Here is a 14,091-nt window from a genome sequence, read left to right as displayed (position 1 = left end):
TAAGTGTCGAATATTATCTTTTGCTTCTCTCCTGGCTAAACGTTTAATCCTCCTTAGATGGAGAGATGTTGCCCCACCCACGCATGCTCAATGGCTTAATGATATTATGTCCTGTTTAGACCTTGAAAAAATTCATTATTCAATTCTTAATTTGGATATAAAGTTTCATAAGGTCTGGGGACCTTTTATTGAGTACTTTTCATAACCTTCCTCTTAATTAAGGTTTTTTTTCAGTCCCTTACTTTCAGCTCTTTTTTTGTTAGTAGGCATTATTATCTTCTGTTTTCAAGTGTATTTACAGTTTTGGGGGTTTGAATGTCCTGATTTATATTCTCTATATTGTGTTGTGGTTGGTCTGGAGTTTTCTTTTTGTTGTGGGGCTTGGGGAGGATATTTACTTTACATGACTTCAATTTGGGTGCTTTCTCAATTATCTTTTTTGTATTATATTATTATTGTATATTTATTTTTGCACTGTATTAATTTTTTTATTTTGGTTTGGGGTTTTTTTCTTATCTGTAGTGTTGTAGAAATGCATTAAAAAAATTTAAAAAAAGAAACATAATGATATATCATCACGGCGACTATGACAAGATAACTGTATTACCTCGGACATTTAAAGCCGCAGCATTTGTTGACCCTTTGTTCTCTATTTGTTCTCGCGTGCCATTTGCCAATCTACCTGCAATCAAAAAAAGATAAATCGATGAATGCATTCCATTTTAGGAAATGATGTGAAACTACGGATTGACCGCCATCACGTCAGTGGGCACTATACACACAAAATAAAACAAAAAGGCACGAACACCACAGTCATATTCTAACAACTCATTAAGAAATGCAAACCTTCTATTCGTTGCCGATATACAATATACAAATTGTGTTACAAACGCCGGGTATTAATTATTTTAATACTGTTACTAACCTCGGATTACTAGAGTTCTGTTTAAACTCGAATTTATGTTTAAAGTAACTTACTTTTTTATTAATTTCCTACTTCCCTTCTAATATTTGTATATTTGTAATTCTATTGTGATACTGTAATTTCCTTTGGGATCAATAAAGTATCTACCTTTCTATCTATCCTATACTGTGAATGATTGGTTCCACCCTAATGGACTTCATGTTGACAAAGCATGGCCAACACCGGGGCTAAGTCGAAGCCTAAGTGGACTGAAAATTCAAATATTACAGCCTTTGTTATTATAATTATTACACTAGTTAGGTTATGTTCCATTCGTATTAACAAACGCGGGCGTGAGGCGCAGTTTGTTTATTTGCTGGCTGTCTGGAGCACTCCTCCAGGCAGCCGCATTCACCTGTTTGAGTGCTTATCCTTCCTCTGAAGCAACTGTTTTGGAAGAGAATCAGACCGACGACGTTCACGGCCAGCCCGAGAGCCCCGACGACCAGCACCAAGCCGACATCCTCTATCCTGTGCGGATGGACGAGGCGGATGATCGCCTCGATGAAGACGGTGAAAGTCAATGCTGAGAGGAAGACGGCGTTGGCCAGAGCTCCCACCACCTCTGCCCGCACAAAGCCGTACGTGTTGCTGTGGCGCCTCCTGATTTTCGATACGTTGGCCGCGGTCAACCCGACGCCCAGGGAGATCATGTCAGACAACATGTTGAAGGAGTCCGAGACCAGAGCGATGGAATCGCCTATGTATCCTACCAAAAGCTCCACCACGAAGAAGCCGCTTGTTATCACCAGCATGAAAATCATGCGGCAGTTCTTGACCATGGTGGTGATGGTAAGTGGAGGCGAGAGGCTAATATGCCGTCTTTTGCAGCCCAAACGAGCTCAGATCTGTACGGTAAGTCCAGTGTAACTCAGTTATTGATGTGTTTGTATCAATTTAGGATTTTGCATTGTGTTACGTAAACCCCGTAACCAGGTAACTTACCAGCAAAGATAGATGGATCAGCTGAGTCGGATGCTACTATTTTCAAACGTTTTATTCAACAAGGGCACAAACGTATGGTTAATACAAAACATTCAAATCGTCAAAACTCAATCTAAAACACCGGTGTAACCATAATCAATCAGAAATAAGCTCTACAGTTGTCTAGGGGGGTAATACTGAGTCCAACGGAAGTCTTAAGAGTCACTCAGAAGTTTGCAGGCTTTTTCCTTTACAATTTAGAAAAGATGCACACTTGCCCGTCGTCTTGGCAGAGCAAATCCTTGGAATCAGGGGAGCAGACTTCCCCGTTGTTATTTTAAAAGCAGTCTTTCGTTGGTTTTAGCCACAGATTCAAAGTCGGAATCTAGCGCACGTAGCTTCCTTCAAAATGGCGTCCCGCTCCCACGGGAATCGATCTCGTGTCTGCTGGGTGCATCTGAGGGTCCTCCCCTCAGACCCGCCTTTATACTTCTTCACGGGATCGCAGGTATCAATCAAGTTGCAGGTAATGCGATCTTTCTCTTAACCAGCCCACTTTGCCCGAGGGCTTTTCACGTGGTTTCCATGAGACGATAATCGAAGTCACCGTTAGTCTGCTTCTTGAGAGAACGTGGTCTTTCGCACGTCTCTCTCTCTTTTGGGTCAGCTGACCCCCCCTTAACTAGAGTTCTTGCGATTTTCACAAAGGAGGGGGCCAACGGCATAACACCTCCCCCCATAATGGGTTTTAACCAGCGGTTAAAAACAGGTTGACACCGGATTTTTTTTTCTCTTTCTTTTTGAATCTACATACTACACAAGCTTTTCTCTTCACAGAGTACTACTGTTATACATTCAAGTCAGTATCTAAACAGGTAACAAGTACAGTGCCCCTTTTCTTTAATACCTTACCCTACCGTGCCATACATCGTATACTTAATTCAACACCTGGATAAACAATCCGCTAGCACATTATCACTCCCCTTTATGTGCTGGATCTTAATATCAAATTCTTGTAGCATCAGACTCCAGCTTAATAACCTTCTGTTTTTGTTTTTCATATTGTTCAAGAATACCAGCGGGTTGTGATCGGTATAGACCACTAGGGGTCTTTGCGCCGGACAAATGTACACTTCGAAATGTTGTATCGCTAACACAAGCGCTAACAATTCCTTTTCCACGGTAGAGTAATTCCTCTGGTGTCTATTGAACTTCCGAGAGAAATATGCTACCGGGTGCTCCACTCCATCCCCCGCTTGCTGCAATAGGACTGCTCCTGCCGCCTCATCGCTGGCGTCCGTGGCCAAGGAGAAGGGGGTTAACAGATCGGGCGCTTTTAACACCGGGTCATGGCACAGTACGGCTTTTAACTTTTCAAAGGCATTCTGACAAGAATGACCCCACTCAAATTTTTCCTCCTTCTGCAGTAATTTTGTAAGGGGGAGCGCAATGTCCGCAAAATTTTTACAGAATTTCCGATAGTATCCCACCATGCCCAGAAACCTCCTCAGGGCCCTTTTGTTGGAGGGTACCGGGACCTCGGAAATAGCCCGGACCTTCGCCTGCACAGGGGCCAACTGCCCGTCTCCCACCACATACCCCAGATAGGTGATCGTGGCATGACCAAACTCACTCTTGGCGAGGTTTACAGTAAGGTGGGCTGCCGACATTCGGGTAAACAAACTTTCTACAGCCCCCAGATGCTCCTCCCAGGTGTCATTCCAAACTACCACATCGTCAAGATAAGCCTTGGTGTGGGTTAACCCCTTTATCACAGCGTCTATCATCCGCTGAAATGTCCCTGGGGCATTTTTCATCCCAAACGGCATAACGTTGTACTCGTACAACCCAGACGGGGTGACAAAGGCTGAAATCTCTCGAGCCCGGTCCGTTAAAGGAACGCACCAGTACCCCTTTAGCAAGTCAATTTTTGTGATGTACCTTGCCTTCCCCAGTTGATCAATGCAATCATCCACCCGGGGAAGAGGGTAAGCATCGGTCTGGGTAACCGCGTTGACCTTCCGATAATCGGTACAGAATCGTATGGTCCCGTCCGGCTTTGGGACAACCACGCAGATGAGGATTCGCGGATTATCCCAGCAGCTAGCATATGTTCAATCTCCTTCTCTACCAGCTGGCTTTTCTCAGGATTCATCCGATAAGGGGCTTGTTTAATAGGTTGGGTTGAGGTAGCTATCACATCATGTTGTGTCCCATTACACCTTCGGGGAACATCTGGGCATAAGTCTGCATGCCGGTTAACGAGCTGTATTACCTGCTCCCGCTGTTCAGGCTTTAAGTGGCCAACTTTACCCGCAAGATTCGCCAATACGACAGAGTTCTCTAATCTGGTAGGGACTATACCTATCTTGTCGAACCGTTCTGGTTCCTCCTTACCGTCCCCCCCAACTTCATCGGCTTTCATAGCCGCGCCAACAACCGGGGGGGGGGGTGGGTTCGTGATACCCTTTTATCATGTTCACGTGAACTAACTGGGTCGGCTTTCGTCGGTCGGGGGTTTCGATCACGTAATTCAGCGAGTCTATTTTCTTACGCACTGTATATGGTCCTTGAAACCTCGCCCCCAGGGGGTGAGTAGCTACCGGGAATAGGACCAGGACCCGGTTGCCCACGTGAAACTCTCGTTCTCTCGCTCTCTGGTTATACCACTGACCCATTTTTTCCTGAGAGGCTTTAAGGTTTTCGTTTGCCAAGGCGCATACTTGACGCAGTCTTTCCCGGAATTTCAGCACATAGTCGACCACACTGACTTGGGCGGTCGGGTTAGACCATTTTTCTTTCAGTAGGGTTAGGGGTCCCCTGGGCCTGTGACCGAAAACCAGCTCGAACGGACTGAACCCCAGGGAGCACTGGACTGTATCCCTTACGGCAAATAACAAAAGGGGTAAAGCCTCATCCCAGTCTCGAACGTTCTCCTGGCAATAAGCTTTAAGCATGGTCTTTAGGGTAGCGTGGAACCTTTCCAACGCTCCCTGTGACTCCGGGTGGTACGCAGAGGCCATAATCTGCCTCACCCCGAGCTGGGTCATCATCTGCCGAAATGCGTTCGACGTGAATGTACTTCCCTGGTCTGATTGTATCTCCTTGGGTAGCCCCACGGTGGTAAAGAATTTGATAAGGGCCTTCACCACCGCAGAGGTCCTAATACTACCCAGAGGCACGGCCTCGGGAAATCGTGTAGCGGCACACATCAGGGTCATGATATACTGCCGCCCACTCGCAGTTTTAGGTAAGGGTCCCACAAAATCCACAATGACTCGGGAGAAAGGCTCCTCACATGCGGGAATAGGTCGGAGGGGGGCCTTAGGGATAACTTGATTCGGCTTACCCACCACCTGGCAGGTATGACATCTTTTACAATACTCAGTAACATCTTTCCTCAGATTGGGCCAATAGAATTCCCTCTGAACCCGCTCCACGGTCTTCTTTATTCCTAAATGCCCGCCTAAAGGTCCCTTATGGGCTAAGTCAAGAATGTCGTTCCGATATACTTTCGGGACTACTATCTGATGTAGCACCGCCCAGTCCTCATCGGCCTGCACCGCAGGGGGTCTCCACTTCCTCATCAACACCCCCTCCTGGAGATAATAACCCTCTGGCTCTGCCTCCAGTTCAGTCTCGGAGAGAACCGACTCTCTCAAGGCTACCAGCTCCTCGTCACCATTCTGTTCCCGTACAAACTCTCTTCTGGCTAAGGACCGGTCTACCTCCTCCCTATTTCCCACTCGTTCCTCCCTACTCTCCGTTTTCCCTTCCTCGGACTCTCGTTGGTACAGAGTCGGTAAAAAAGTTTCGGCCAAATCAAAACTGGCCAGATTCCACCCGCTCTCGGTCTCAGCAGCCCTTTTCGACATGCTGCGAGTGACCGCACATGCGGGATAGAATTTTTTTTCTGAGGGAGGGTCTTCAACTCTCACGGGCTGGGTGGTCAGCTTCACGGCGGCACCCATCTTCCCACCCGCTAGGTCGTTACCCAGAAGGACGTCCACTCCTTCTCCTGGCAATTCCGGCAGGACCCCCAGATCTACTGGTCCCGACACCAACTCACAATCTAGAAAGACCCTATGCAAAGGCACGACCTCGGTTCGGTTCCCGATACCTCTAAGGGCTACCTCCCCCGTGCGAGGGCCGAATTTTAACACATTACGGCTAATTAACGATAGTTCCGCCCCCGTGTCTCTCCAAATTCGTACGGGAATTGGGGGATCCCCTTCCTTCAAAGCCACGGTTCCTTCGGACCTAAATGTCTCCCGCCCCTCCTGTATTCCATCTGTCTGGGGCCTGCTTGTCGATTTTCGGATCGACGCAACACAGCCTATGGAAATAGCTGCTTTCCCTCGTTCCGACTCCTTCCTCGGAGCAGTGCATTTTTGATGCAATATGTCCCACCTTTCCACAATTAAAACAGTTGAAACCAGGAGATCTCCAGGTTTCCTGTCTGTTATCCTCACTTTTTGTGCTAGCTCCCGGTGGAGTTTCTCCCTTAGCCGGCGGACTGTCCCTACCATTCCGACGGTCTCTCGGGTAACTTTTTGGCGAGGAAAACTTTGTCTTGTGGGTTAGGGCATATTCATCTGCGAGCCTAGCCATCTCCGAGATGGACTGATTCGTCCTCTCATTTAAATACATTCGGATCTCTTCCGGAACGCAACTTTTAAATTCCTCAATCAAAACTAGCTCCCTGAGACGCCCATAGTTCTCGGCCACCTTTTCAGCTGTGCACCAACGGTCCAAGAGCACACCTTTCTCATGGGCTAGCTCGGTATACGTTTGATTCCACCCTCTTTTTAAATTTCGGAACCTTTGTCTATACGCCTCAGGTACTAACTCGTAACCTCGGAGAATGGCCTCCTTTACTTGATCATAATTCCCGTCCCTTTCTGTGGGCAGCGCGGCATATACCCGCTGTGCTTTTCCTCGTAACACACTTTGTAACAACGCCACCCATTGCTCTCTGGGCCACTGCTGATTCTCTGCCACCTTTTCAAAGAGCAAGAAATAACTATCAATATCCGTCTCCTCGAACGGGGGGACCAACCTCAACGCCCGACTAATATCAAACCCCTCCTCTCTCTCTCCCCCTTGAGTTCTTCGCTCTTGTTTTCGCCTGTCCAGCTCCAATTCATAGTTCCTTTGTTTCTCTCTCTCTTCTGCTTCTAGCTGCTTTAGTTTGAACACCTGCTCTCTTTCCCTCTCGGCTCTCTCGGCTTCTCTCTCGGCTTCTCTTTCCCTCTCGGCTCTCTCTCGGCTTCTCTTGCCCTCTCGGCTCTCTCGGCTTCTCTCTCGGCTCTCTCGGCTTCTCTCTCTGCAGCCTTCTGAGCTGCTTCTATTTCTAGCTGCTTTATTTTAAACTCATATTCCAGCCTTGCTTTCTCCAACTCTGCCTGATTTGTCCCACTCACTAATCTCCTTTCGGGAATATTTTCCAAATCCTCAGCTGTAAACACCTTCTTCCCAACGTAATGCTGTTGTATGACCCTTCGCACTTCCTGCTTTTTCATTGCTGGCTTCACCGCTGTGAGGTCTAAGGCCTGCGCCAAACTTACTAAGTCTGATTTTGTAGCTTTCCATAGCGCCCCTACCGTCGGGTTTCCCATAAATTCCTGCACATCCATCTTTGCTGGTTTCTCGTCTGACTACCTGCGTAACCAGATTTAAGTTTGGACTTACAGCCCGATTCACTGACCCTCCCGTTTGGTTTTAAATCCCGGACGAGCCCCCACTTGTTACGTAAACCCCGTAACCAGGTAACTTACCAGCAAAGATAGATGGATCAGCTGAGTCGGATGCTACTATTTTCAAACGTTTTATTCAACAAGGGCACAAATGTATGGTTAATACAAAACATTCAAATCGTCAAAACTCAATCTAAAACACCGGTGTAACCATAATCAATCAGAAATAAGCTCTACAGTTGTCTAGGGGGGTAATACTGAGTCCAACGGAAGTCTTAAGAGTCACTCAGAAGTTTGCAGGCTTTTTCCTTTACAATTTAGAAAAGATGCACACTTGCCCGTCGTCTTGGCAGAGCAAATCCTTGGAATCAGGGGAGCAGACTTCCCCGTTGTTATTTTAAAAGCAGTCTTTCGTTGGTTTTAGCCACAGATTCAAAGTCGGAATCTAGCGCACGTAGCTTCCTTCAAAATGGCGTCCCGCTCCCACGGGAATCGATCTCGTGTCTGCTGGGTGCATCTGAGGGTCCTCCCCTCAGACCCGCCTTTATACTTCTTCACGGGATCGCAGGTATCAATCAAGTTGCAGGTAATGCGATCTTTCTCTTAACCAGCCCACTTTGCCCGAGGGCTTTTCACGTGGTTTCCATGAGACGATAATCGAAGTCACCGTTAGTCTGCTTCTTGAGAGAACGTGGTCTTCCGCACGTCTCTCTTTTGGGTCAGCTGACCCCCCCTTAACTAGAGTTCTTGCGATTTTCACAAAGGAGGGGGCCAACGGCATAACAATTGTTACACCCTGCACAGATCCATCATGCGTTGGATGTCAAACCTGGTTGAAATTGAGAGGGGAGGGGTGGGAAGAAGGTGGGGAAATCTACCTGAAACAGCATTTCTCAAAACCAAAACACGCCTTTAAAAACTCGCCGTGTGGGCGTGGGTGTGTTTGTAATAGGAATGTTGTTTGTCCAGTGGTTGTTCCACTTTCGCTCCAAACCTTTTCCTTTGCAAGACATTTTTATAAGCTCTGCCGTAATATTAACTCACTTGCCTCAAAAATGAATTTTGTTTGATAATATTTGGTGATGAAATGTTTTGCTACATCGGTCGTGGTTGATCGTTACATTATTCCAAGGAAAGCAAATATTTCATCAACCAAATTTCGTGCAGATTCCCTGAATGAAATAACATGAGCTGGATTAACAACTATGGTCCAGTAACAGTATCGATCACTGGAAATTGCAGTGCGATGGTCGGAATATTAAATGGATTATTGACCTAACAAGACAAAGATCGATACAAAGGCAAACAGAGAATTCTAATGCACAGTATTTTAAGTGTAAAGTTAATTCTCTTCCTCTTTCCACAGATGCTGCCTGACCTGAGTGTTCCAAACTCCGAAACACCGGTTTACCCTTTTGAAATAATGATATCAGACACTTCCCTGGAATATCCAGACTGTATGGGGGGGGGGGGGGGGTGGTAGTATCCATTGAAGTTTAGCAGAATGAAAGGCAAATTGATTGAAACAGTTTAGATTATGAGCGCTGTTGGTAGAATAGAGATGTTTCTTCTTGTGCAACAATGTAGAACTATGGGTCACTGTTAAAACTTTATGGCGTCACCCTTCAAGACAAATGAATAAGGTGAAAATTTCCATTCCAGAGGGTCATGACTTTCAAACTCACTTCCTCAAAGGGCAGCGCAAGTAGTGTTGGAAGACTCTTCTAGTGGAAGATATTATGGATAAACAAGAGTTAAATGTTATGGAAATAGGTGGGGATATAGAGCTGAAGTTACAGCCAGATCAGTAATGTTGTTAATGTATGGTGGAACAGGTTTGAGGGGCTGAGCAGACTATGCTGGTCTCTAACATATTCTTATGTACACTAGAAATTCTGCAGATGCTGGAAATCCAGAACAACACATACAAAATGCTGGAGGAACTCAGCAGGTCAGGCAGCATCTATGGAAATGAATAATAAGTTGATGCTGTGGGCTGCAATTCTAATTCTACATATTCTCAAGTAGGTATGTGCCTTTCCCAATGTCAAAATCAGTGGCAGCAATTTTAAATAGGTTTGAATACTTTAACGATGGGTGCCATTGGCTTCCCTCCTGCGACTTCTGTGTTGCTTTGCTGCATTAGAAACTTGTGTGTGAATTTTATTTATCTGATGACAATATTTAAAGAAATATTGAATAGGAACAGAACAATGGAAGTAGGTTAAGAACAAAGAAATGGCAAAAAAAAACACAAGTCTACAATACAAACTTTGAAAAGTATCCAAAAACTTTTAAAAGTTAACCAGATTACTTAAATGATATTTTAATGTTAGAACTTAAAATATCTTACTGAGACCTAGAAGAGGAGCATCTGTGAATCACTTGAAAAGCTGCTAGCTTTCCTACTGTGAGGCCCAACAGTTGAATAAAAGGGAGGCAAGATTTAGCAGGTGGCAACTTTGAGAAGGGCAGCCTTGAGATGGAAGTACTGCTAAGGTCAAACCAGGCTTTGGTGAGGAAGGCAAGATATCTTTATTCTTTTCCTTCTTATTAATTCTGCTAGTTGGTAAAATGGGCCATGATGGTAGTGAGTGGGGTGGTATTCACCTCTTTATGAGATGTGGGAGATCAGAGAGTTGAAGTGTCCCTGTTGAAGATACAGTAAGTGTGCTCAACTAAAAACTCTTCTCAGACTGCATGAATCAGTTGAAGGAACATTCAGACTCATTGAGAAACAAACAGGAGGCAGTTAACATTATAGACAAGAGATTCAGGTCACACCAAAGGTTCAGTCAGATAAACGACTGCCAGGAGGACAGTGTTCTCCTGTGGCTGTTCCCTACTCAAGTATGCCACACTATTTTGGATACTGTTAGTGGGGTGGAGGTGGGGAGAGAAGAAGAGCCTCATTGGAGAAAATGACACCAGCTCTGTCGTACTGCAATGTCCCACACATGCAATAGTAATAGGGGCACAGATAATGAGGGACAGGGATAGGGAGACATTTAGTCAGGGGCACAAATAGGCATTTCAGTGGCACAAGCGAGTCTCCATGGTGGTATGTTCCTCACTGCTGCCAGCCCTACACGGGCACAGAATATTCTGAAAGGTAAGAGAGGTCTTTGTCCATATTGGCACCAAGGAGATAGGCAGGAAGATAGATGATGTCCTGCAAAGAAAACCTGGCATTTAAGCATAACGTTAAAAAGCAGGACGACTAGTGGGTGCAATCTCAGGATCATTTCCTGTTCTTCCATGTGCTAGTAAGGCAAGAAAATTGGAAGATAGTACAGTTAACTAAGTGTCTAAGCAGCTGGTACAGGAGGCAGAACCTCAGGAAGAACTCTCTTCCAAGGCAGGTGGAACCTATACAAGGAGAACAGTTGTACCCAACCTCGAGCGGCACCAATATCTTCAGAATCAGAATCATCATCACTGACTTGTATATTATGAATTGTTATGTTTTTTGGTAGCAGTACTGTTCAAAGACATTATAGTTATATACAAATAGTGCAACTAAAAACAAATTAACTGTTCAGCAATCTGATGACAGAGGGATGAACCTGTTCCTAAATTACTGAGAATGGGTCTTCAGGGTCCTGTACCTTACCCCCAATAACAGCAATGAAAAGAGGACAAGTCCCAGATAGCAAAGGTCCTTAGTGTTGATGTTGCCTTGAGTCCACTTAGGTTGCTAATGAGGGTTTAAAAAAGTTTGGCAAGGAAGCAGGAACTCAGCAATTGGAGGGATTAATGGGAAAGTAGGTCAAACAAGTCTGAAAGGAAGGACATGTAGGACCAAGTAAATGGGGCAATGGGCTTGTGTATTTATTTCAGTGCTAACAGTATTATGGTTAAGGCATATGAACACAGGGCCTGAATTAGTATATTGTTGGAGCTATTACAGAGACTTGGCTAAGGGCAGGAGTGGCAGATCAGCATTCAGGATTCAACCATTTCAGATGCAATACAGAGGGATGTAAAAGAGTTGGGCGAGTGGGTGACCAGGGATAACATTACAGCAGCAAAGACCTGGAGGTGTTGTGCTGTGAAGCAATATGGAAGCTCAAGATGCAATCACTATGATGGGGTTATACTGTAGGCCTCCCAGTAACCACTGTGAGACAGAGGAAGATATAATATGAAGGCAGGTTATGGAAATATGAAAAAGCAACAAGTTTGATGGGTGACGTTAACTCCCCCAAAACTGACTAGGACTCCCTTAGTGGTAGAGCCTTATATAGGGCAGAATTTGTTAGGTGCATCCAGGAGGGTTTCCTGACACATTACATGGGCAGTCCAACTAGGGAAAGGGGCATACAAGACCTCATATTGGGAAATGACCCTGGCCAGGTGATTGGAGCTTTGGTGGAAGGAAGCATATGGGAGTCTTAGAAATTTGAAAACAGACAGAGCCTTAAAGAACCACGAGAGAACAGAGCAGGGATTCAGAAGAGATTTCTAAATCCCTTCGATTTCTAAATGGACATTGAACCCATGAACACTACTATTTTATTTCTGGTTTTTTGCACTACTTATTTTAACCAATAGACATATAAACTTCATGAAACTCAGTTTTTTTCCTATATTTATCATGCATTTCATTGTACTGCTGCCATTAAGTTAACAAATTTCACAACATATGCCAATGATATTAAAACTGATTCTGAATAAAGTAACATGAAATGTTCTTAGCAAGTAGGATTAAAGAGAATCCCTCGCCATTTTATACATACACGAGGGCAAGTAGGGAGAGGGCAAGACCACTCAAGGATCAAGGAGTGAAATTATGCCTGGAGTCAGAGGAAGTAGGCAGATACTAAATTGTACATTGCTTCAACATTCAACAGGAAGGTCATCAACGATAATAAGATCAGGAAGGAGTATGCTGATATTCTATGGCATGCTGATATCATGGAATTGTGGCTCTTGTAGGCCAGTCTGGTGGATAAGTCCCCAAAATGGGATGGAATCTATCTCAGATTATTGAGAGGGCAAAAGAGAAGATTAGGAGGGCCTTGACGGAGACCTTGGTCCCCACTTTAGCCACAGACTAGATAAAATTCTGAACTGCACCCTAAAAGATTTGAACATGTCCTTCCTTATGTACAGTGACAGAAACTGCACACCCTATTCTAGACATTACCTCACCAAATTCTTAATATTCCTTTTCAATCCCTTTGGTTTCCTAATTGCACATTACACCTTTATGTTGAGAACTCTGTAATCAAACACATAATTAAAAAGATTCATATTTTAAAGTTTTGTTATTCTTCCAATAATGATCCTGACACTGTACTCAACCGGCCAACTTTTTTAAAAATCAATTAAAAATGTTTCCATTTGAAGATTTATTACATATTCCACAACCATACATTGTTTTGAAATGATCTCTAGGGTGGCATTTAAGACAAAGTTTCTCACTGTCTTGGTAAACCAATTAATTAATTTTCTATTGCTAATATTGTCCTTTCATCTGAATGATTGATTAAGATAACTGCAAGTCCCACTACTAATCCTTGTGATACCCATCTGTAACCACCAGCCAACCTAAAAATGACTTAGTCCTAGTCTTCTACTCTTTAACTTATTTCCCACTTAATTTATTATCCTAATTGATTTAACTCTTGCACGTTATCAAATACCACATCCACTAGTTGTATTTTTTTTCTACCCTGCAGGTTACACTCTTAGTTCTGATCGAGAAAGATGGTGAGGTGAAGTTTGATAACAATTTGCACATAGAGAGCGATGCCACATTGGCACATGTTCTTGAACATCGTCATATGGCTGAGAAATATTGGGGGCCAAAGACAGTCAGAAGTTCAGACAATAAAGTAATACAGAAGTGACAAGGACATGAAATCAGACTATTTTCAGGCTACATCTGAACTTAAGAGCATTCTCATTTAACTCAACAATGGTGGAGAATGGGTGTTGGTGTGAATATCATTGAGGAGCAGATAAAATAATTTATTTTTGTTCTCACAGAATGGGATTTTGCTGAGGCTTTATTTAGCTACATTTGAGGATACTTGAGAAAAGATGAGTACAAATTTGGAGCAAATAACAGATTCAATGACTGGTCAGAAGGATGGGAAATGAGAATGTCAATTGTCAAGTGTCTGAGTACTTTAGCATTGTTCCTTATTTGAGGGGAGAAATACCAACAGAAGATTTGATAAATATATGGATGGTAATCAAGGAGAAAGATCTGTTCACAATATCAATTTTCAATCAGGAGGGAAAATGGTTCATTTACATGATCACAAGGAGGTGAGTCACTTGCAACATTTTTAAAGATCTGAATATTGAAAACAAGTGGAAGGTAATAATGTCTTTTGTGTTAAGATTGCTACAAAAGATGTGTTGGCAACCTTTAGAAATGTTTATACATTTTAATTAGCTTTTTGGTAAGATATAGTTTGGAATTTTGCTTTTTATTGACCCACAAGTATTAAAACCAATAAATTATGCCATTCAAACCAAAAAAGAACAAAGAAA

At 44.0% G+C, this 14,091-nt stretch overlaps 1 protein-coding gene across 1 annotated transcript in view; it reads right to left on the bottom strand.

Moving 5' to 3' along the window:
* The window catches only part of LOC140730425 (calcium/manganese antiporter SLC30A10-like), a 28,735-nt gene extending 27,076 nt beyond the window's left edge, over positions 1 to 1,659 (bottom strand). The window contains exons 1-2 of the mRNA XM_073050803.1: positions 1,320 to 1,659; positions 608 to 682 (exon numbers count right to left, since the gene is read on the bottom strand). Coding sequence (XP_072906904.1) covers positions 608 to 682; positions 1,320 to 1,629 — 385 coding nt within the window. The 5' untranslated portion in view covers positions 1,630 to 1,659. The remainder of the gene's footprint in view (positions 1 to 607; positions 683 to 1,319) is intronic.
* Positions 1,660 to 14,091: the final 12,432 nt, after the last annotated feature.

The sequence above is a fragment of the Hemitrygon akajei genome, chromosome 7 (genome assembly GCF_048418815.1).
Source record: "Hemitrygon akajei chromosome 7, sHemAka1.3, whole genome shotgun sequence".
Taxonomy (NCBI): Eukaryota; Metazoa; Chordata; class Chondrichthyes; order Myliobatiformes; family Dasyatidae; genus Hemitrygon; species Hemitrygon akajei.
Note: the sequence above shows the minus strand (reverse complement) of the source record. Positions and strands in the feature narration are given on the sequence as shown.